This window comes from Ornithorhynchus anatinus, chromosome X3 (genome assembly GCF_004115215.2).
Source record: "Ornithorhynchus anatinus isolate Pmale09 chromosome X3, mOrnAna1.pri.v4, whole genome shotgun sequence".
In the NCBI taxonomy this organism is placed as follows: domain Eukaryota; kingdom Metazoa; phylum Chordata; class Mammalia; order Monotremata; family Ornithorhynchidae; genus Ornithorhynchus; species Ornithorhynchus anatinus.
In genome coordinates, this window is record NC_041751.1 from 11995024 (window position 1) to 12018322 (window position 23299).

The 23299-nt window shown below is 41.2% G+C and overlaps 1 protein-coding gene across 4 annotated transcripts in view; it reads left to right on the forward strand.

Annotated features, from left to right (window-relative positions):
• Nucleotides 1–23299, forward strand: part of FBXL7 (F-box and leucine rich repeat protein 7) — a 471040-nt gene that overhangs the window by 385102 nt on the left and 62639 nt on the right. For 3 of the 4 annotated variants that reach the window (XM_029053850.2, XM_029053852.2, XM_029053851.2), the window contains one exon: nt 19058–19174. The exons of the other annotated variant lie outside the window; for it this stretch is intronic. In XM_029053850.2, coding sequence (XP_028909683.1) covers nt 19138–19174 — 37 coding nt within the window. In that variant the 5' untranslated portion in view covers nt 19058–19137. The remainder of the gene's footprint in view (nt 1–19057; nt 19175–23299) is intronic. 4 annotated transcript variants of the gene reach the window in all.

The following is a 23299-nucleotide window of genomic DNA, read 5'->3' on the forward strand; positions in this document are numbered from 1 at the left end:
TTGTGGGAAGAGGTTATTTCATTCAATCATATTTATTGAGTGCTTACTCTGTGCAGAACACTGTATTAGATGCTTGGGAGAGTACAACAATAAACAGACACATACCCTGCCCTCAACAAGCTTACAGTCTACCAACTGGGTTATATTGTATTCTCCCGAGTGCTTCATACATGCTCTGCGCATAGTACACATTCAATAAATACGATTTATTCATTATTATTGTTGATAATAATACTAATAATAAAAATTATGGTATTTAAGGGTGTACTACGTGCCGGGCCATGTACTGACCGCTGGGGTGGATATTAGCAAATTGTCTCTGTCCCATGTGGGGCTCACAGTCTCAATCCCAGTTTTACAGATGAAGTAACTGAGGCACAGAGAAGTGAAATGACTTGCCCAAGGAAACAGAGCAGACAAGTGGCTGAGGCAGGATTAGAACCATGACCTTCTAACTCCCAGATCCATGCTACATCTACTACACCAGGATGCTGCTTCTTCCTCTTTGCTGTCCAGGAGTCTATAATATAATGGGGGGGGCAGGCAGGCACAAATGGCATAGGGTATAGGACAAAGAACAAGGATTAATCTGATAATGACAAGAGTACAGATAGATGAGTAAGTTTATAAATAGCGTGTCTAAACAAATGCTAAGGATGGCCTTATTTACACATTTTCTAAGTACCTGTTGGTTTACAGAACCAGGGGTGAGGGGGGTTGGAAATTAGTGGGGGAAGCATCCTATCTCTATGACTTTTCCCCTCATCTGTAATTTCAAAGAGTGGTAGGTGGGGCTTGCCATTTTTGAATTGCCTGGAGATTAAGACTCTCCAAGTTCCTCAAAACTGTTACAAAAGTACTTTCTGTGCACTAGCTTGAGGATATGTCTGGATATGCAAAATGGCCCACTGTGTTTTTCCATTAGTCTCAGACATACTCCCTTTTTTCCCAAGTTAGGGCTTCCAGGAAAATTATCCCAGCTGTGGCTGAATGCCATCGATTGTGAAGTTAGTCCAGCAGGTAGTTCGGGTTGGCAGAGATGGTTCTGTCAATTAAAATTTCATGCCTACTAAAAGACAACTTAGTCGATCGGAAAAATTTTGTGGACTGTGAAAAGTTGGCTGTTTCCCAAGGTAGGTAGTGGAAGCGTAATTATTTGAGTCACTTGAAACCAGACTGCACGGAACACTTGAGAATATCAAACAGGGAATGATCGTACACTGGCAGAGACATTGATTGAATGATAGAATAATAGATCTTTACTTTTTTCCCATCTAAAATTTGAACCCAGCCAGCATCATCAGTCAAAAGAGCGGCCCAGCAGTTTAGAATGAGGAATTGGCAGCTAAATCACCCAACTTCAGAATAAGCACCCCCCGGTGTGTATTCTGTGGTGGAGCAATGGGGTGAGTAATTCATAATATCTAAGAGCTTTTCCATGGTGGGAGAATATTGGCTAAATTTCACCCCAAATTTATCCTCAAGGATCCTCACTAGGCTTCAAATGATATCGAGTCATTTTTGTGTAATCTGTGATTGGAAAATGTTAAGCAAGGTGTGTCACGGTCAAAAGTAGTTAGCAGGAAAAATCATTTTCATCATAATGGAGAAGAGACAGGATGTTGGTAGGAAGAGCTGAAGGAAGGTTTCTAACCAAAGAATCACCTACGGTGTTCTGCAAAGTGGCTAGGCCCAGCAGGAATCCTGAAAAATAGCGGGCTCACATGGATAGCAAAGTCCAGAGTGGCTACCAAGACCACCAGTTGCTGGGATATGGTGCAAAGAGGGCACTATGTGGTGGTCACTTTAGTCTTAAAGGGTTTTTGTATGCAGTGTTTTTGCATAACCTTCATAGAGTGCTGCACCCCTTCCTGTCAACTTGTTTAATGCATTGTTTTTCTGAAAGGGGAATGCAATTGACAGAGATGGGAAACTTTGCAAGGTGCTGCCCAAACCACTAGCCTTGACATCGATTCCCTCGTGTAGCGTCTTTGTTATGAGGCCCAGGACTGCGACTCATCTGCTATTCTCATTGAGAGACTCCATCAAATTCAAGTAGAAGATTGCATGTGATGGAACTATTATGTAAATGCACAACACTATCTTCTTCACAGTCCCAATCTCTCCCACCACTCAAACGTGCATATCCTTGAAATGATGGGAGAATCAAGTTTGAGGTTTATATACATTGTACTAGAATTCCAGATCATATTATGCAGGAAGATCACAGTGGCCAGTCTGTACCGACAAGCAGTGTGGAAGTGATTCTGAGTCGTGCATCAGCCTTATTGGTTCCACTCTCAGATAGATAGATAGATATTATCTCTATATATATTCATATGGACTCATCATCTATTTGTGAGATCAATCAAACCACTGTATTGTGCACTTACTTTGTACAGAGCACTGTAGGTCCTTGGGAAAGAACAATAGAGTGAGTAGATATGATCTCTGCCCGATAAGAAGGAGTAACAAAGTTTACTTCTTACATGTAAGTGCTAATAATGTTGGGATTTGTTAAGCGCTTACTATGTGCCGAGCACTGTTCTAAGCGCTGGGGTAGACATAGGGGAATCAGGTTGTCCCACGTGGGGCTCACAGTCTTCATCCCCATTTTACAGATGAGGGAACTGAGGCCCAGAGAAGTTAAGTGACTTGCCCAGAGTCACACAGCCGACAAGTGGCAGAGCTGGGATTCGAACTCATGAGCCCTGACTCCAAAGCCCGTGCTCTTTCCACTGAGCCACGCTGCTACAAGGTGGCCAGGGTAACTACCCAAGTAATTAGATGATGCAGAAGTGCTGAAGAGGCAATCGTAAGGGACTTGGGGTGGGGACATGAGTGATCACTCAGGGATGTGGTTTCAGTAGGGCCTTAATGATGGGGAGAATAGGGGTCTGTGAAGTGGAAGGGAATTTCAGGCAGGAGGGCAGGCGTGAGCAAAGCGATAATGGAAAGAGAGATTAGAACAAGGTCCCTTGTGTAGGTTGCCTTGAGAGGAATGTGGGGTGAGAGCTGGAGGAGAGTGTGAGAAGAGTGAAGATGAGAAAGGGTAGGGAGATGACTCTTCCTTAAAAGTCGATGGTTAGGAGTTTCTGCTTGATGTGCAACCATTAGAGATTTTTCTGTGTCTATATGTTCCGAATCTAAGAAACTTTTTGTTACCTCTGGGATTAATTTAAAGCATTGTCATCTCTATTCATTTGAGCTGGCCACAGTGACATCTACTGGTTAAGAGAAAGGCTAATTTAGGGCGCTTACCTTCTGAATGCACTCAGGGGGCACACAGTTACCCTCAAAATGAGGTGGAAAAAAGAAAACGCCCAGCAGATGTTTCTTTTTTAGACTTGTCAGAGCTTTATGGCCTCATATTTTCATTCTTCTCAAGTGTATTTATGTTCAGAATAATAAATCATTGAAAGAGAGAGAGGTCAAAACTAATAATATCACCCACGAAATGAAAGGACACAAACACAGCAAGGAAAAGTTAAAAAAAAAAAAAAAGGCACATTTTGGCAAGTCCCTGTGGGAAATATTGTCGTGGCCTCGTGCGGGGTGACAATTGCAGGGCTTTGTTTCCCTGGAACTTGCCTTTATCTTTGGAAAGGGGCTGTGAGATTGGCTTTGTGGCCCCAGGATTTTGAAAAGGTTGGGACACAAGGCTGTCTGATGATCACACAATTGTGTGCTGAGTTTTGGCTCTTGTATTCCTTCCCTGAAACAAAAAGGCTATTGTTTGCAACATATTAATAATACAAGGGTGAAGAAAAAACCCTCCCACAAATCCTTTCCGCTAGAGATAGAAAAATTGGCTTCATTACAGTTGAGAGAGAACAAGCACAGTGCATTTCCTCTAGGAAATATTTTTCAACGTTTCCCCCTTCATTTCTCTGCCCATGTCCAAGGATTGCTCAAGAAGATGCTTGGAGGTTGTTGTAGAATTAGGTAAGGGGTATATAGCCTCCTAGGCTGTGGTGATGTCAACTTTGGCAGCAGCAAGTCTGAATTATAATATTTTCACCAAGTATAGAGTCTTCTTAAGGTATTCTTCCTTTTGGTAGCTTTAGATCACTCCACATAAAGTCCCTGAGAGTTTCTTGTGAGTCATAGAGAGAGGAGACAATGAACTCCTTTGTTTATCCAAGATGTGACTTTGAGACGTTGATCTTGGGCAGTAGACATACAGATATCAAAAACATCCCGAGGAATAGTTTGGGGCAGAGTTTAGCAAAATGTTTGAGTTTTTTAACTGTTGTAACATCCTATCCTGCCTTGAGTACTGCATCACCATCCTTGCTGACCCCCTTCCCTCCCTCCAACCTCCTGTCTCTCCCTTCTCCAGTCATGCTTCATTCTGCTGCGTGGGTCATTTTCCTGAAAAGCCATTTAGTCCATATCTCCCCACTTCTCAAAAACCACCATGGTTACCTGCGTGAAACAGAAATTCCTTACAATCAGTTTCGAGGCACTCAGTCAGCTTTCCCTGCTGTACCTCATCGATTTCCTACTACAACCCAGCCGGCACACTTCGTTCCACTAATGCCAACCCACTCTCTGTAGCTCGATCTAGGGTGGGACTCAGCATTGCTCTTGAGTAACTGAATTCGAATTCCCGGAACGCTCAAACAGCCCACCAGTGTCAGAGTAACATTCCCCAGACTTAGAGTGACAAACTTGGAGGACCACTACAGTAATAACTAACAGCCCATCATGGATTTGGGATAATGTTCATTCAATGAGAAATGGCTTTTTAAGTATTGGGAAATCTCCATTTCAATTCATGTAATTCAAACCAGCATCTTTTCTGTCTCCCTTTAAGGAACGTGGCTATTTAAATAGGCAAATTTATTTCATCATGTCATTTAGTTATATAACTGTTCTGTGCAGTTTGCTTAAACTTTGGTAGGTAGTGATTGGAACAAGTTGTTGAACTGTGAATATCACTTGAGGGGTAAATAACTTGTACAGAATAACATTTTAAAGGCTCTGGTATTTTCAGCTGTAGAAATGAATAAAATCTGGTGAGGAGTGGAAAGATTTGTTAGGAATTTCAGTGTCCCATTTTGATGATGGTCTGGCAAGATTTTATCACAAATCCTTTATAAGTAAGGCTGGAGGGTAGGTTAATACTGTCCTGTCCTGTCTGATTAGAAAGAATCGGCACTCATACCTGACTAAAATTTTCAAGTACTAAGGAAGTTCAAGGTATAGGCCAAGGTAATTGTGCTAAGGAAATCATCAAAAGCAATTCATTTCCACATCCTATCTTGGCATCCAATTCCTTTTAGGTTTACAAATGAGCAAAACATCCAGAGTTTAGAACTCCTTAGCATTCCTTGAAAGTGCTGTCTAAGGCTTACTAGGATCCATTTTATAGTCCAGTTAAAAATACAGAATTCTCTCTGCTGTAGGAGATATTTGTCTTCTGGGACAAGTGAATAGTGAAAAAGTAGGCAGAGCTAAACAATGACTCTGAGAGATTATATACTGTCATGCCTCCATTGAGGAGAACAAAGGAATATGTAAGGAGTATACGTATATTCCTTTTATTTAATTGACTTTTTATTTGCATGAGCACATACACTGAATGCTTAAAAGCAATCACCAATCTCATAGACCACATCACATTTTAGAAAATTTTCAGAAACAGTAAACTCTTCAGCCTCTGCTACTTTTCTAAAATAGCAATAAGTTGATGAATTTGAGTGGAATAAAAGAGGATGAAATATGTGGTGCATCAGTTGTCTTTTGTGTTCCAAGATGAGGCTAGTGACATTGAACTCTCTCCGTGTGTACTAGTGTGATAACATGAGAGCCTCTGCTGAAAAAGAGGATCGTTAGTATAAACCGTAAGAATTCCTCACTTCACTACAGGAGCTTTCTCTTCAGAGATCTCCAGAGCATGCTCATATCCAGCCCTTGGAGAACTAGTTGCAGTCGGGAGCTATGTGGAAAAATAATTCTGAGCTTCAGCACAATAGGGCTTTTTTGCTACAATGAAAAATCATTCCTGGAAAGGCGGAGTATGGGAAATGGGAGAGAGAGAGTTTGAGAGAAGTAGCAACAAAGCCAAGCCAGGAATTGAGCTCTGAGGAGTAAGGAGCCGAGTCAATGTTGCAGCCAAAAGCTGTAAGCTCAGTATCTGGCAAACCAGTCACCATGAGATAATTTGGATAACACCATCCCTCATTGTATATCACCTTTATATATCAACAGATGTCAGGAGTGAAATGGACTCAGAATGAGTTTGGTCCAAGTTAGAACAGGCTCACCAAGTGATCACAATTGGGTACTCATCCAACACCAAAAAAGTGTATTCCTTAGTCCATCTTCTATCCCTTTCACTTGAAATAAAAGGAAAGTTTGTCACTCAGTTCAGAAAATAAGTACTAATAGTGGTAGAGAATTAGTATGGCCCAGTGGAAAGAACATGGGCTTGAGAATCAGAGGTCCTGGGTTCTAATCGCAGCTCTATTTGTCTGCCATGTGACCATGTAATTTCTCTGAGCCTCAGTTTCCTCATGTATAAAATGAGAATTAAATCCTACTCTCTCCTACTTAGATTGTAAGCCCCATGTGGACGGGACCTTTGTCTAACCTGATTATCTTGTACTATAATAAATAATAATAGCAATTATAATTGTAGTATTTGTTAAGTGCTTACTATGTGCCAGACACTGTTCTAAGCACGGGGTACATACAAGATAAATGGATTGGACACAATCCCTGTCCCAAATAGGGCTCACAATCTTAATCCCCATTTTACAGATGAGGGAACTGTGGCCAAGAGAAGTGAAGTAACTTGCCCAAGGTCACAAAGCAGATAAGTGGAGGAGCTGGGATTAAAACCCATATCCTTCTGCCATGCTGCTTGTATCCATCCCAGGTATAGTACTGGTCACACAGAAATGCTTGGCATACAGTACTTACTTAACAAATGCCACCATTATTATTATTAGGAGTGGCATCTATTGAGCACCCTCTTCATAAGTGCACTGTACTAAATGCTTGGTATAGAAAAAGGAAATGACGCATTCCCTGCACATATAGGGCTTATACCATAGTGCCAGAGACAAATGCAAAAGTATTTACAACCTCAGTGTTTAAAATTTAAAAAAAATGAGCAGACATATTCAGATGAGTGGTGGTTAGGCAATTCATGAACTATCAGGAATCTTATCACAGTACAACAGAAACTTTACCTTATATTGTGGAAAAAAATTTAGGAGAGTGGGGTTGGGGATATTTATAAAAATGTTTAATGCTGTTGATTAACATTCATAGAGACTAAAATCACCTATTCTTTTACAAAGCAGAATGTGAAAGGGTAGTAACCATGGGGTCCTGGTGAATGGGATGTCTTTTTTATTTTTATGGTATTTGTTAAGTGCTTACTATGTGCCAGGCACTGTACTAAACTCCAGGGTAGATACAAGCTAATCAGATTGTACACAGTCTTTACCCCACATAGGGCTCACAAACTTAATCCACATTTTACAGATGAGGGAACTGAGGTGCAGAGAAGTTGTGACTTGCCCAAGGTCACCCAGCAGACAAGTGGCAGAACCAGGATTAGAACCCAGGATTAGATTCCCAGGCACAATCTCTTTCCACTAGTCCATGCTGCCTCCCCATTGTTATCTGGTCTGAACAGACCAATTTGTTTCATTGTTACCCATCACATGAACTGAATGATCAGGCCACGAAGACCGTACCCTTAAAGCTCTTGAAATAATGAACACAACTCTAATAATACACCATAAAAAAACTTTTTAAAGAACATCTAAAAAGTACTTGTTAATGTTTTCGTCAACCAAGCTTCAAAAAAAAGTATTTTCAGTTTTGTAAGACCTAAATCTAGACTCCCCTAAAGTGTGTTAAATCCATGCTAAAGGTTGGGTTAGCCATTGACAAAATTCAGATTGAAAATTAATACGTTTTCTATAGAAATAATTTCCCAGAATATTCTTTGCCTTGTTTCTGTGAATACTGTGGATTCTGTGAATCCAAGCAGTTAGTTCTAAATGTTGCCTTCATTGAAAAAGTATCTTCAGTGCGAGAAAACAATTTGTCCAGTTCCAAGCATTCCACAGTGAGGGCAGCTTGCAGTGAAACATACAGGGATATTCTGTGCTTTCCCACCCTCTATTTCCTTTAGATTCGAGAACAACTGCTCTGAGCTGAAGGTGGTGGAGTGTAGATGGGCCACTGTTGCTATTTTACAACAGCCATATGCAGTGTTCTGTGTGTGACTCTGTACCTCCTTGGTTCTCTTCCAACAGCTGAACCGAGGCCAGTTCTCTGTTAGAAATTCCTGGCTCAGTCCTGAGTGCTGGGACATGTATTATTGTGGTTTTTTTTTTGTTTTTTTCAGAATAAGTGAACAATGTGCATGACCATCATTTAACTTCTTAACTTGCTTCTCTCTGGTAACTCAAAAGTGCTTTTTCCTTTTTAATGGCTTAGTTACTTTTACTTTATCCTTAAAGCTAAGGGAGATATACAGTGTCTCAAGATAGAAATATGCAAATCACAAATGATGAGGTTTGTGATTTAGCCTAGGGCTTGGGAGGTAGGCAGTTATAACTTCTCTTTGGGAGTTAATATTCCTTTATTAAAGTGTTCTTTTAACTCTCTTTGCATTGGACTGGTGGAAAGAAACTTCTACTTTTCCCACTCAAGATGTGTTAATACTTTTGGAATTTTTCTCACTAAGAACTTGTCTCGAATTGAGTTTGGTAACTTTTTTGCTGCTACTTATTGAAGAGATGGAGGGTAATGGATTGTGTGTGTGTTGCAAGGAAGGAAATACAAATTAACTGCTTTGAACAGGGGGTTCAGATACAGAATAGTTGGGCACCCTCCATGGAAACGGAATTCCTTACTGATATATTATACTTGCAAACTTGCTAAGCTCAATAATACATCAGCTCTTTTATTCGAGTGGTGAAAAGCTTCCATTTGGCTGCTGCATATTAAAGTGGGCAGTTGGGAAAATGGAAGCTATTGGATATAATCTGACTTTAATTAGAAATATGTTATGGTGACAAGCATATTGATGAGCAAGATGTGCTTCTACTGTGAGACATTCTAAAAGCTACCCAGTCTGTTTACATGGATATTTGACTTCAGCTGAGAAAGTACATAGGTCACAATCATTTTAATCCCAGAAAACAGAAGCAGCTTAGCCTAGTGGAAAGAGCATGGTCCTAGAAGTCAGAGAACCTGGGATTCAATCAATCAATGGCATTTACTGAGCACTTACTGTGTGCAGAGCACTGTCCTAAGCACTTGGGAGAGAATACAAGCCACTTGTCCACTGTGTGACCTTGGACAAGTCTCTTCACTTCTCTGTGCCTCAATTCCCTCATCTGCAAAATGGGGATTAAGACCATGAGCCCCATTTGAAACAGGGACTGTGTCCAACCCAATTTACTTTTACCCACCCCACTGCTTAATATGGTGCCTGGGCAGATAGTAAGTGCTTAACAAATACCACAGTTATTACTATTATTATTACATTGCCCCCCGAGAACAATAGTTACTACAGTAATTTGAAAGACAGTGGAGAATGGTAATCTGTCATATATTAGAAGCTAACTTGTCCAGCTTTGTAGTTCCCTTGTGTTCCTTTGTTCTAATCTTAGTGGGCAAGATGCAAAACTAAATCAGTAGCAGCAACAAGGTGAGGATCCCTAGGTACTTCTTCAAGAATGAAATGGGTGAGAGTTGGACTACCTGTCTAAAACTATTAGATTGCCATGCAATCTAATCTGTTTTATCCAAGGGCCAGCTGGGCAAAGGCATTTCATCTGATCACAGTGGTTGAACCACTAGCTTTTAATCTCTTTGGGTGGATGTTAGGGTTTTGTCTAAAAAGCTGATTCAGTGCCCCAGGCTAGCATTCAAATTTACCCTCAGCAGGTGATAATCAAAGCTAATAGCCTTTCTCAGCCTATCTCGAATTTCCCAGCAGGATAACCATGGGGAGAATTTGGTTAGAAGATGAAATTGAGTTCCAGGCTAAGAATGATTTTATTTCTAAGATGTTCATAAGAGGTCATCTTGTGTCTAAACTATACAGAACGGGGTAGAGGTTAATTTTTTTGGTAGCATTTAAGCAATAAATATAGAGGTCAAAAACTAAATGAATGAGGAATGTTGGGACCCTCACAGTAGGCAAGACAAGAAAGGAACTGGATGTGAGGAACTTTATGGACTGATTGCGTTGTGTTTATGCAGCTATCATCCCTTGCGTTTATGCAGCTATCATCCAAATGTAGGGGATCATTCAGAAGATTAGACTGTAAGCCCGTCAAACGGCAGGGACTGTCTCTATCTGTTGCCGACTTGTTCATCCCAAGCGCTTAGTACAGTGCTCTGCACATAGTAAGCGCTCAATAAATACTATTGAATGAATGAAGATTACACTTCAGCCAACTCTATCATTCCTCATTCCCTGAAAGATAATGATCCTTCTAGAGGGGCCAAATGTAAAGCTCATACACAGTGCCATGGGTGGCTAACAGTGGCACTCCACGAAACCCAAGACATGACATACATCTCACCATAATGTGATGATGTCATCCGGATGCCATTTTGTGGCAGTCCATCCGAGTTCACCTGAAGCTCTACCCCTAAACCCCTCTCCCTGCTCCCGACAGTTGATCTGGAACCATAGAATTCGCCTCTGCATTTGTCCACCCCTGCTTCCTAGACAAAGAATTTGTAGCAGGAGGCTGCTACCGCAAATACAAAACCAGAAATATGGGCATCTCTCCCGCACGGGTGACAGACCAGGTCAAACCTGGGTGGCTGACTGGCCACCTCGCAAACCTGGCATGCTGACTGGCGAGAGCTTGGATCACCTTGCTAAGAATAGGAAGGGATGCTAATGCCATGACTAGGCCAAGATACTTGGACGATCGCAGAGGTCGAGATCATCTCCTAAATCAGCATGGCTCTCAGCTTGGTCGCAGCAAAAGGAGAGAGTCGTTAGTGCATCTCCTTAGGAGACAGGGAATATCTTTTTCATGAATCTCTGGGTGAGAACATGTGTGCATACTCTCCACTTCAGGGAAATTAAGACAGGAAGAAAGAAATTTAAAGCCCCTTTAGCTTTACTTTTCGATGTGTTGTCGTTAAAAGAGAAGAAACAATATTGTCTTGTTCCCACTTAAGCAATAAATCTTGGCGGGAAGCGTGGTGTGAGAGGCCTTAGTGATTCCTGTATGACTCAGGTTTGGAATGGATCATGACTCGGAAGGTTCTAAATTTGTCCTTTGTTTTAAAAAGAAATTCCTTCAAGAGGATGTAAAAAAAGAAACTCCGTGATATGTTTTTAATTTACTATACCCTTCCATATTTAAAATTTGTTTGCATTTAAAGGATGAGAGGGAAAAAATATGAGCCTCATTTTATTGAGGCAATAAAACACATTTTATTACTTTAAAGTATTTCATATAGTATTCTAATATGGAGGTGCAGCTGCACATTGAGAAACATTTATAACATGTTTAATAAGAATATTAATGCTGGAAATATTGACCCTCTTATATAAGACGTTCCACCTCTTTTAGCACCATCCCATGACACCTTGATTCCAATCCTCTTTCACAGGGCTGCATAGATAATAAAAACCACCCCAGTGAAGAGCCCTCTAGTTGACTGTGTGAGTCACATTCAGTGAACTTGCCATTGCTCTGATCCAACATTTCTTCAACAGTCCCAGGTGAAGAGCAAAGAACAAAATGGTCTGCTGACATTTTAGTTCTGTTGTCTTCCTCTGTCTATTAGCCAGAGCCATTAGTGGGTCTTATTTCATTCTTCATTGTTCAGTTTCTGGCTTGATCAAATGAGCTATTTGTGTGGAACATAAATCCTGAATTGTGGGGATGATATTGAAGGGAACAGCCTCCTGTTTACTGAAATGTTATAATGGAGAGATTGTACTGCTGAATGAATCCCAATCGATTCTTGGAAGTCAGGAGACCTGAGTTCTAATCCCAGCTCTGTCGCTAGCCTGCTGTATAACCTGGGGCAAGCCACTTAGCTTCCCTTTGTCCCAGTTTCCTCATCTGTAAAATGAGAATTCACTTTTTTTTCCCCTCCCCTTTAAACTGTGACCTCCATGTGGGACAGAGACTCTACCCAATCTGATTACACTGTGTCTGCTCCAGTGCTTAGCGAATAGCAACACCTACCACCCTTACTGTATGATTTGTTTTTTTTCTGAGTACGCTGGGTGCCCCTAACAAAGAGACTGATTCAAGAATGAGTTGGGAAGATGCCCAAACTCCGATAAGGTGTGCCCAAGATCTTTGTCTCAATATGGTAGCCTGCACATTCAATCGATCATATTTATTGAGTGCTTACTATGTGCAGAGCACTGTACTACTAATAATAATTGTGGTATTTTGTTAAATGCTTTTGTGTGCTGGGCACTGGACTAAGCACTAGGGGGATACAAGCAAATCGAGTTGGACACAGTCTCTGTCCCACATAGGGCTCCCAGTCTCAATCCCTAATTTACAGATGAGATAACTGAGGGACAGAGAATAAGTAAATAATGATGGTATTTGTTAAGCGCCAGGTACTGTACTAAGAACTGGAGTGAAGTGATTTGTCCAAGTTAACAAAGACAAGTGGCACTTGCAGGAATACAATATAACAGAGTCTGTAGACATTTTCCCTGCCCACAACATGCTCATACTGAGATTCAGAGTTCAGGGACCCTGGCCCCCATACAACCTGGGGAATAATCATAATAATAATAACAGTAATAATAATAATAATTATGAGTACATGTTAAGTGCTTACTTTGTTCCAAACATGTTCTGTGGTAGATACAATATAATCGGATCAAAGACAGTCACTGTTCTGTGTAGGGTCATTCATTCTTTCACTCAATCATATTTATTGAGTGCTTACTCTGTGCAGAGCACTGTACTAAGCACTTGGAAAGTACAATTCGGTCCATATTGAGGAAGAGGAAATTGAGTTACAGAGAAGTTTAGTGACTTGCATAAGGTCATGCAGCAGGCAAGGCAGAATTCGAATCCAGATCTCCTGACTCCCAGGCTCATGCTCTTTGCTCTAGGCCATGCTGTGCTATTAAGACCAGAAAAGGGGGTGTCTGCCATCCCCGAAAGTTGGCCACCCAGGGTACAGTGGCACCGTGGAGTGATATATTGCTGCTTACTACTGCCATTCTGTGTGTGGGCAGGAAGTGGCTGGGGAAGAATCATAATAGTATTTATTAAGCACTTTGTGCAAAGCACTGCTCGACAGGGGATAATTCTGTGGATGAAAGACTACTGTTCTTTATGATCATTTCCTCACGTTTGCCCAGAAGAAATAACTTTCTCAGCATGGCTTTGAAAACCAGAGGAGCATGCCTTCTGTGCTCTGACAGTCTTGGGCCAATGTTTTGGTATGGCTGTAGATAATGAAAAGTGGCTATTAGTGTAGTTAGTACATTTAAATGAAAGCCTATAATAATCTTCTTTATTATAGGCTGCACCACTTAAGATAACCTTCTGTACAAGTTACCCTGCATTACTATGGCCCATTTATAAGTGGGCCACCATGTAACACAGAAGCTTTTGGATGTGTGTGGTGTAGGGGCAGTTTCTGAGCATCTTGTAGTCATCCTGGGGGCTAACCAACCCCAGCCTACATCAACTGCACATTTTCAAAGTCAAACTAGGGAGAAGCTTATTTGGGCCCAGATAAGCAGATGCCACAAAAGTATTTTTCTTAAAGGGAGTCCCTGATTATGAGCAATGGACAGAGAAACAAAGTGGGAACTGTTTTTAAAGGCTTAGGGAGAGACTGTGCCTGGAGGGGAGGAAGGGGGGCGGGAATCACTTATAAAGCTGTAGTGTCATCTATTCCCTTCTGAGTAGTACCATGAGGGAGCGTTGGACTTTATAATAGATTCCTTTTGTAAATAAGCTAATTTTGTTTATATCCAAGTTGGTCATTATGAATGGGTCTCAGTGTTCCCCCTTAACCCACATTAAATCTCCAAATCAGGATTTTGTTTTCTTGAGGATTCACCTCCAGGCATAGATCTATAAAGTCTTATTTTAAAAAAATATGATTTTTTTAAGTGCTTACTATGTGCCAATCACTGTACTAGCACTGGGATAGAAGATCATCGAGACGATCAAGTTAGACACAGTCCATGTCCCACATAATGTTCACAGTCTTCATCTTCATTTTACAGATGAGATAACAGAGACACAGAGAAGTTAAGTGAACTGTTCAAGTGGCAGATAAGTGGCAGAGGTGGGATTAGAATCCAGGTCCTCTGACTCCCAAGCCCATACTCTCTCCCCTAGGCCATGCAGCTTCTCAGCAACTAGAAATTATTTTTTTAATGCTTTTCACATGAAATCACTTTGGGGGCAAAGGTGGAGAATAGAATAAGAGCAAAGTCCTCTTTTTCTTTCCCATGTTGGGACCAAACTTGCCTCCATCCACCCTCCCTAGCATGCCCTAGCACAGAACATTATTTATAAGCAGCATGGCCAGCCTGCTAATCACCCATTCTGCTTTGCCACCACACCTGCACCCACAGGCTTTCAATACCTTTGGTAACATGACCACAAAATGCAAAAGACAAAGGGGGATGGGGGTTGTGTGTGTGTGTGTGTTTTCATGTTCTGAAATGTTCCCAAATGTTCCAAATCCTCGTGCCGGTCATTTCCACAAGGCTCTCAGAGGCTGGGGAAGAGGAGGAACTGCTGTGTGAAAATATTTTTATTTCTCTAAAAGATTTTGAGACCAAGGTAATCAAGATAAAGTAATCAGGTTGTCCCACATGGGGCTTACAATCTTGATCCCCATTTTCCAGATGAGGTAACTGAGGCCCACAGAAGTGAAGTGACTTGCCCAAAGCCACAAAGCTGACAAGTGGCAGAGCTAGGATTAGAACCCATGACTTCTGACCTCCAAGCCCAGGCTCCTTCCACTGAGCCACGCTTCATCTCTTGAGATAACACCTGTAGGAGAAATGAACTAGAGTCTATCCACTCCTAGCAAACTATTTGCTCCTTGTAGGCAGGGAATGTGTCTTCCAACACTGTTGTATTGTACTCTCCCAAGTGTTTAGCATAGTGCTCTGTATTGCTATTAAAAGGAACTCTTTTGGGGCAGTGAACACTGTTAAACATGTATCATCTATAGATGCTCAAGAAGTGATATCCCAAATTAATTTTTATTTCAAGACATTAAAAAGATTTGGCTCTTTCAACTGAAGTTGTAGCTGTTACAGAGCTATTGTCAAATAGTTTCACGTACTTTTTTTTGTACAATTTTTAGGCTGAGAATATTGGGAACAGTTTGACTATCTTTACATTATGCACACTCAGCCATTAAATAGAAAATACTAACTTTGTAAAAGTCAGAATGTTTACTGTTTTCTTGTATCATTTTTTTGACTTCAGCTAAAAGCTACTGGCAAATACTGGCAAGTTGGTAAAATTCATTTAGGATTTCTTAATATCCCATTTTTGTCATGGTTAATTTACATCCATCAACATGTATACTAGTCTCAAAAAGCTTCAATCTATCCTTTATATTCTCCGAGATTGATCCAATCCATTATCTTTCATGATAATGTTGGAAAATAAACTTTTCAGGATAAAACAGACATTTTAAAAAATGGTCCCAAGTTTGATCCCATGAGATCATGTAAAACTCTTCTTAAAGAAATATTAATTTATTTTACATCTGAAAGAGGGACGTTTGGGCTTTTTAGAGAGGGAAACACTAAAACCTGAAGCACTTAAATCTGAAAACTTCCCTCTTCATTGTGATGATGTTTCACTGTTTTTATACAAATCAATCAGTGATATTTACTGAGCACTTACTCTGCTCTGTTTGCAGAGCGCTTAGGAAAGTACAAGACAACAGAGTTGGTAGATGTGATCCATTCCCACAAGGAACTGACAGTCTAAAGGAAGAGTCATCTCCTCTGATTTCCATTCGGTGTTTGAATTGGTGAGGAACACACAACATTTCTGAACCTGGTCTTCTTTTGTTCAGACCTGGGGCATAAAAGCTGGGAAATGACTCATTGGCTGACATAGGGGGAGCAGAAGTCCTTGATCTCCCCACCTTATCTTTAAAATAATGCTCTTACTGATCTCTCCTGCCCTTTCAACCAATCATTCTTCTATTTTGAAGCTAGGAAAGAATGGGTTTAGATGCCCATGGTAGAACAAAAGGGTCCAAATCGCTCCATCAGATGGCTGCCCCACCTCTTCTCAGAACTTGAAATGGGGCCGGAGTGGGGGGTGTCCTTATTACTAATTCTGTTGTCTGTGATCTTGGGGCACACCCACACAAAATGACTTGAACATGATTGTAACAATAATAATAGTTATGGTACTTGTTAAGTGCTTACTCTGTGCCAAGCGGTGTTCTAAGTGCTGGGGCAGAGACGAGTTAATCAGGTTGGACACAGTCCCTGTCCCGCAGACTAAGTAGGAGAGAGTAGGATTTAAGATTATCAGTGGCTTCCCAGAGTCACCTTGATATTATCAACGCTTAGTACAGTGCCTGGCACATAGTAAGTGCTTAACAAATACCGCAATTATTATCAACAGCATCCCAGAGTCATCTTGATATGCCAAGCCTTGATTGAGCCAGTCCTAAGGGGTGTGCCCTCTAGGGTGAGGTAAAAGGAGGGAGAGAGAGGATTTAGATGGATCAAGTGTTTCTGGGATTTGCGGTGGGAAATTTAGGGTGGCAACCTTGGTAAGGCAACATCACGGCAACTGGCAAAGCCACCGCCAACTTCTTTGCCCTTTAGCATGTCACTTGTCCTTAGCACAGGCCACATCATTCCAAGTCCCCATTTCTTTCAAGGGAAGCATGTTAATCTTTCTGGTCCTTCCCTCTCACCTCTTCTCTCCCTTGGTCTAGTCCTGGTCCTGGGCAGAAAAGAGAGTAATAATTGTGCTATTTAGTAAGTATTTACTATGTGCAAAGCACTGTATTAAGAGCTGGGGTAAAAGGCAAGATTATCAAGTTGGACACAGTCCCTGTCCACATAGGACTCACAGTCTTAACCCCCATTTTACAGCTGAGGTAACTGAGGCACAGAAGGCACAGAGGACTTGCCTGAGGTTACACAGCAGATAAGAGGCAGTGCCAGGATTAGTATCCAGGTCCTCTGACTCCCAGTCCCATGTTCTTTCCAATAGGCCACGCTGCTTCCCTGCAGAGCTTAAAATACTTGGTTTGAAACTTTGGACATTTAGCAAAGTGGTGTATGAAATGGAGATTAAAAACCCCATTTTAAAATTCAGTTTTGTTAATATTGCAGGTCAAAGAATTTGTCACCCCAGAATAGCAAAATCTAGCAAAACGTTTATTCCGTATGTAACCCTTTGAATGGAACAGAATTGTTTCCTACAAAATAATTAATGTAAAATATTCTTTCCCCAAATCTATTTTAATTAAGCAATATTGCACTGCTTAGATGGATTAAAAGCAGGGACTGTTCAACAATCTATGAGTAAAGTATAACTCCTCATAGCCTTAAGTCTCAAAATTGGCTGAAGATGATGGCACTGACATCCTGTCATCATGATCTAGTAATATATTGGTTCCTGCTGTTATTTCAAGTGTTCCTATGTACAATAAAACCTAAAACAGAAGGGTCATTGGCTTTCGATTTAATTTGATTAGGCTGTCAAACTTTCCTCAGGGACATACATCTTAAATGCTTCCAACCAAAGTTCTTAAATGGTGTAGGGCATTGAATTCAGTAGTCTCGCAATTACCACTGCTGTTAACAGGGTCCAGAATTACACAATATTCTGAAACCTTGTCTTTGATCTTGCCCTCTTATCACAAGCTTCAGGATCTAATTATCAAAGTCCTGCTCTAATGTTTATCTTGCCTGAAACAATAATGAAGGTACTCTTCTTTTTGGTGTGTATTTTTTTACCAGTGGTAGAGAATTAGCTCACCTTGAGATTCCTGCATCTCCCATTTCAGCACTTTCATGTCACCTGAACACTTTGGCATTCACAACACAGCTACCCTCCCATCCTGCATAGTCCATTTTATGTGCTTATCTTAATGCTCTATTTCTGCCTCCTATCTATAATTTATTGTAGCATCTGTCCCTCCCTATTTGTGCCCAAGAACATGACTTTGGGATAGATAAATCTGTATAGTATGAGTGTTCCTGTAAGCTCATTGTGGGCAAAAATGTCAGTGTTTATTGTTGTATTGTACTTTCCCAAGCATTTAGTACAGTGTTCTGCACACAATAAGTGCTCAGTAAATACAATTGAATAAATGAGGTACTGCAAGAACACAACTCTATAATGTGTGTGTGTGTGTGTGCATTGCGTGTTTGTATACACAAATTTATTGTCACTGGGTTGGAGTTTGGGGAATTTATAGAACTGATAAATGAATTAAACACTAGGAACTGTTTTCAGTCACATTTCCATTATTTTTAAATTTATATGCTATCATCTCTACTTAATAGTTATAGATTATGTTCATATTTTGATCCTTTCTCAGATGAAACCCATATGACTATCCCAACCACTCTCCGGTGGTCTCATTATAATTTTTTTTTACTTTCCCTTTTTTTTTTTAAACTAAGTCTCCTTTTAAGAAATGAATTCAGTCCAGAGGTTTCCTTTAAGGCTTCTCTCCTCCTCTAAGAAAGAGCGTACTTTGACATCCTCCCAAACTTTCATCCTTCCCCAAATCCAAGATAAAATGTGTCTGTTCTTCCATCACCTCTCACTCACTCAATCTCAGCTCCTTCGTCCTTCTCTTCCCATTCCTTCTATCAGGTCTTTCCCATTTTCCAATGGGCTGGAATATCTGGAATATATACCTCCAGAAAAACGATGCCAGAGAATTTTCTTTCTGTAAATGTCAAACTGACATTTGAACCCTGAACTGTTTTACTTTGGAGTATTAGGTGCAATTCCTCTCTGATTTATCGTGTGATTTTAAGCAAGTTTTCTTCTCTTTCCATATCCTCTTTCTCTTTTTTCTCTCTCTCTCCTCATAGTCATCTTCCTTCACCATAAAATGATTATTTCAGTCCAGGAAGTGGAAAAGGAAATGAACAGAGGAGTTACTTAATGGCTAATGAAAGACTTTGAAGCCAAAGGTTTGGAGAGAAAAGGTAATTCAAAGGTAGTTCCTATAAATTAGGGGTTTATAATGCATTTGGTGGTGCTGTAGTACAAACAGTACAAGTGTCCTTCGCTTGAAAGACAACACTGCTACCATTGAGATTGTACCTTTGGGTGGGTCACGTTGAGATCCCTGGCGCACTTGTACACTGTGCCCTTGAAAACCATTTTCTAGCTTATTGCCATTCGATGTGAGCATTGCTCAGAAACCAAGGACAAAAAAAAGAAGATATGTTTGGTCTGGCCATTCTTTGAAACTGATGATTAACTAGAAATAGGATTGAATGAGTAACGTCATTGCAGAGGGTTGTTTGTCCTTGGAAGAATGAACACTTGTTGAAAAAAAATTTTCAACACAAGGTAGAGGCTAACATGCAAACCAAATGAATTTCACCTGTTCAGCTATTGCTATAGATGTGTTTTTTGTTTCTTTTGGAAGTTGGAGGCAACAATTGAATGCATTAGTGCAATAGAAGGTAAATGTATATATAAAAATGTCACAGCATAATACTGTAATTTTGCCACTGGATGATGATATCAGAATAGTCTATTGGCCAGGAATACTGAGTGGGGATAAATGAGTAGGCTAAAGAAGAAGTGGGAAGCAGTGTTGCCCAATCGAAAGAACATGGGCCTGGGAGTTGGTGACCTGGGTTTTAAACCTGGCTCTGTCATTTGCCTGCCATGTGATCTTGGGCAAGTCACTTAACTTTGCTGTGCCTCAGTTCCTTCAACTTTAAAATAGGGGTTAATTACCTGTTGTTCCTCCTACTTAGCCTGTGAGCCCTGTGTGCGTGTGTCTGTCGTGTGTGTGTGGGTAGGGGCCGTTTTACCAACTAACTCTATTGTACTGTACTCTCCCAAGCGCTTAGTACATGCTCTGCAAAGAATAAGCACTTAATAAATGCCATTGATGATGATTATCATATACCTATTCCAGCTTTTATTACAGTGTTTGCCACAGAGTGAGTGTTTAACACATGTTATTATTATTAATATAAGTTAAAATTCAGCATTCTGACATCTCAATTTCCTCATCAACCTTTTTGTGCCACCCTCTTGCCAGATTGAATTATTAGGATAGCGTAGGACCAGATATGAGAAAACTGAGGTAAAAAATGGCAGCAGTTCCAAATTGCAACACTCACCCGCACGGAACAGTTATTACAAAATAAATTGCCAGCTGACACACAGTATAATATTTTGAAGATGCAGAGAACTTCCATTTTTCTCAGGCAGCTTTTCAAAGCATGCCTGTGGTGAACTATTCGTGGGCAATGTGCCTGTTAAGTACAGCCTTAGCTTTGCCTCATTTTGGGATTATTTTTTAATATAAAAAGTTAATCAGCCATGCATGGACTGGATGAACCACTGGGGGCTAGGTGTTCCATGTTCAGAAGTATTTTCATAATTAAAGAGAGCAAGGTTTTATGTCCTGGTCCCCAGTTTGCTTCCAGCCCCTTATGGGTGTTTGCATGAAGGTTGGGGGAGTAGTTTATTTGTTGGCTTTGCTGCTGTTCCTGTCAGATTTCCAGTGTGTAAGAGTCATTTGGCTGGAACTTCGGGCAGTATTCTGAAGAGGAAATTTGCCATGGGGATGCTTTGTGGTGGAAATGGATCTAATGGCAGATAGTCTATCCCCTTCACCTCTAGCTACATGTTTAAGCTGCCCATATCCATAAAATATAGGGTGCAAAGGCCATCCAGAAGGAAATGAGACTCAATGCTTTCCTGAACAGAACCCTCTTTCCTAGCCCTCAACTGCACTCAAACTCCGAGATGACATTCGACTGCCTGTAGCCGAGGGGATAGAGCCAGTGCTGAGATTTAATAATAATAATGTTGGTATTTGTTAAGCGCTTACTATGTGCCGAGCACTGTTCTAAGCGCTGGGGTAGACAGAGGGGAATCAGGTTGTCCCACGTGGGGCTCACAGTCTTAATCCCCATTTTACAGATGAGGGAACTGAGGCACAGAGAAGTTAAGTGACTTGCCCACAGTCACACAGCCGACAAGTGGCAGAGATTTCACAGTCTCATGTTCTGAGTTAGAGGAATTATCTTGCAAGAGAATTTCTGTTCCCCAGTGAACGGCGAGAGCTTTGAGCCACTTCCATTTCACATTTTGTTTCCATTTCCGAAGGCACCGGTGTTGAGTGGGTGGGTGCGGAGTCCCAGGCCAGGGTCATCTCAAAAGTGTCTGTGGCCTCAAAATTACAGACATCTCACTCCTGAGACGCAGCCCCCGATTCTCAGAAGTTTCTCCGGCTGCTCTGCAGGCCTGAATTCCTCTGGGAGACTCAGAGAGTAGTGAGCTGTGAGAGCTAGCCTGGCAGCTCGGCATTGGTGCACATGATGAGATTGTGGCCTCATTAATCCTGGCAATCTCCAACTGCCAGAGATCAAACACACCCCCATCTTCTCCCCACATCCCCTCCTACATACATGGTTGGCGTTGGGCACATTGGAAACTTAGCCCACGAGATGGAACTGTCTCCACTTCAACAGAAAGCCCTTGGCACTGCAGTCGTTAAGCCAGGTGAGATGTAAATCTCTTGGCTGGGGTCCAGTTTTGTTGTCATTAATTCCTGCCTGCCTTTGCCATCATCTTTTACATGAATGGGGAATGCAAACGTGTTCCCTCAGCACAAGGCATCTCAAGACAGTGTAATGAATTAAATGGAATCAAATCACAAACTCCATTCTTTTTCAAAACCACAGGGAAGCAGTGTGGCCTAGTGAAACGAGTGCAGGCCTAGGAGTCTGAGGACTTGGGTTCTAATCTACCACTTGCCTGCTGCGTAACCTTGGGAAAGTTACTCAACTTCTCTGTGACTCAGTTTCCACATCTATCAAATGGTGATTAAATATCTATTCTCCTTCCTCACACTGGTGAGCTCCATGTGGTAAGGGACTGTGTCTGATCGGATTCTTTTTTGTCTGCCCCTCTGCTTAGGACAGTGCTTGTCATATAGTGAACAGTTAAATACCACAATCATTATTATTAGTGGAAGAATATTCCTCAATTTTGCCATCGTGTTCTAGCCCAAAACGCATAGTGAGGGGACACATTTTGGCAGAAATAACTTTACACACCAGTTATACAAGAACTTAATGAATTTTGTGAATTGAGCGCCTAGTTTTCCAAGGAGTTTGCCATATCTACCTGAGGTGAGGTGTATAAATCAAAACCATATTTCTCACACTCTTCTCATTTATAATAACAATGATAATTTTGTGTTATTTTTAAGTGCTTTGTATATTCCAAGCATTGTGCTAAGCACTGGGGTAGGTACAAAACAATCAGATCAGAACCGGTCACTGCCACGTATGGGGCTCACAGACTAAGGGAGAGGGAAAACAAGTATTTAATTTCCATTTTGCAGATGTGGAACCTGAGGCACAGATGTGGAGTGATTTACCCAAGGTTATACAGCAGGCAAGTGGCGGAGTTGGGATTAGGACCCAAGTCCCCAGCACAGGTATTTAAACCTCTGTTTTACAGATGAGGAAACTGAGGCACCGAGAGATTCAATGGTGAAGGATTAGAACATAGGTCTTCTGACTCCCAGCCGTGTACTCTTTCCACTAGTCATGCTGCTTTTTAGCACCGCTTAAGATGGCAGAGACTGGAGCTTTTTGGCTGACTGACACAGTTGCATCTTTCATCTCATATCTTGGGTTCATCCTAAATATTCCCAGGGCCCATCATCTCCTAGTGCATTTCAGGAAGAGAGTAGAGTTGAGGATATTTCCACTTTAATCATTCAGTGTTCCAGCCCTCCTGAAATGAGGAAGCATGGCACAGGCCTGGATATTGTCAGCTGAGTTCTCATTATTGACCAAGCACAGCAGCATTGCAGGGCAGTGTAGACCTTTGCTCTTATTGAGCACGTCAGAAGTTCTGTACGACCTTGCCAGTTCTGTGGAGGCTTAGAACCTTGTTCTAAAAAGTTGACTCTCTACAGCCTTGTTCTAAAGAGATGATGCTTCCAGTAGGAAGCAACATGGCCTAGTGGAAAGATCCTGGACCAATGAGTCAGAAGTTGTGGATTCTAAACCCACCTCTGCCGCTTATGTGCTGTGTGACCTTGGGAAAGTCACTTCACTTCTCTG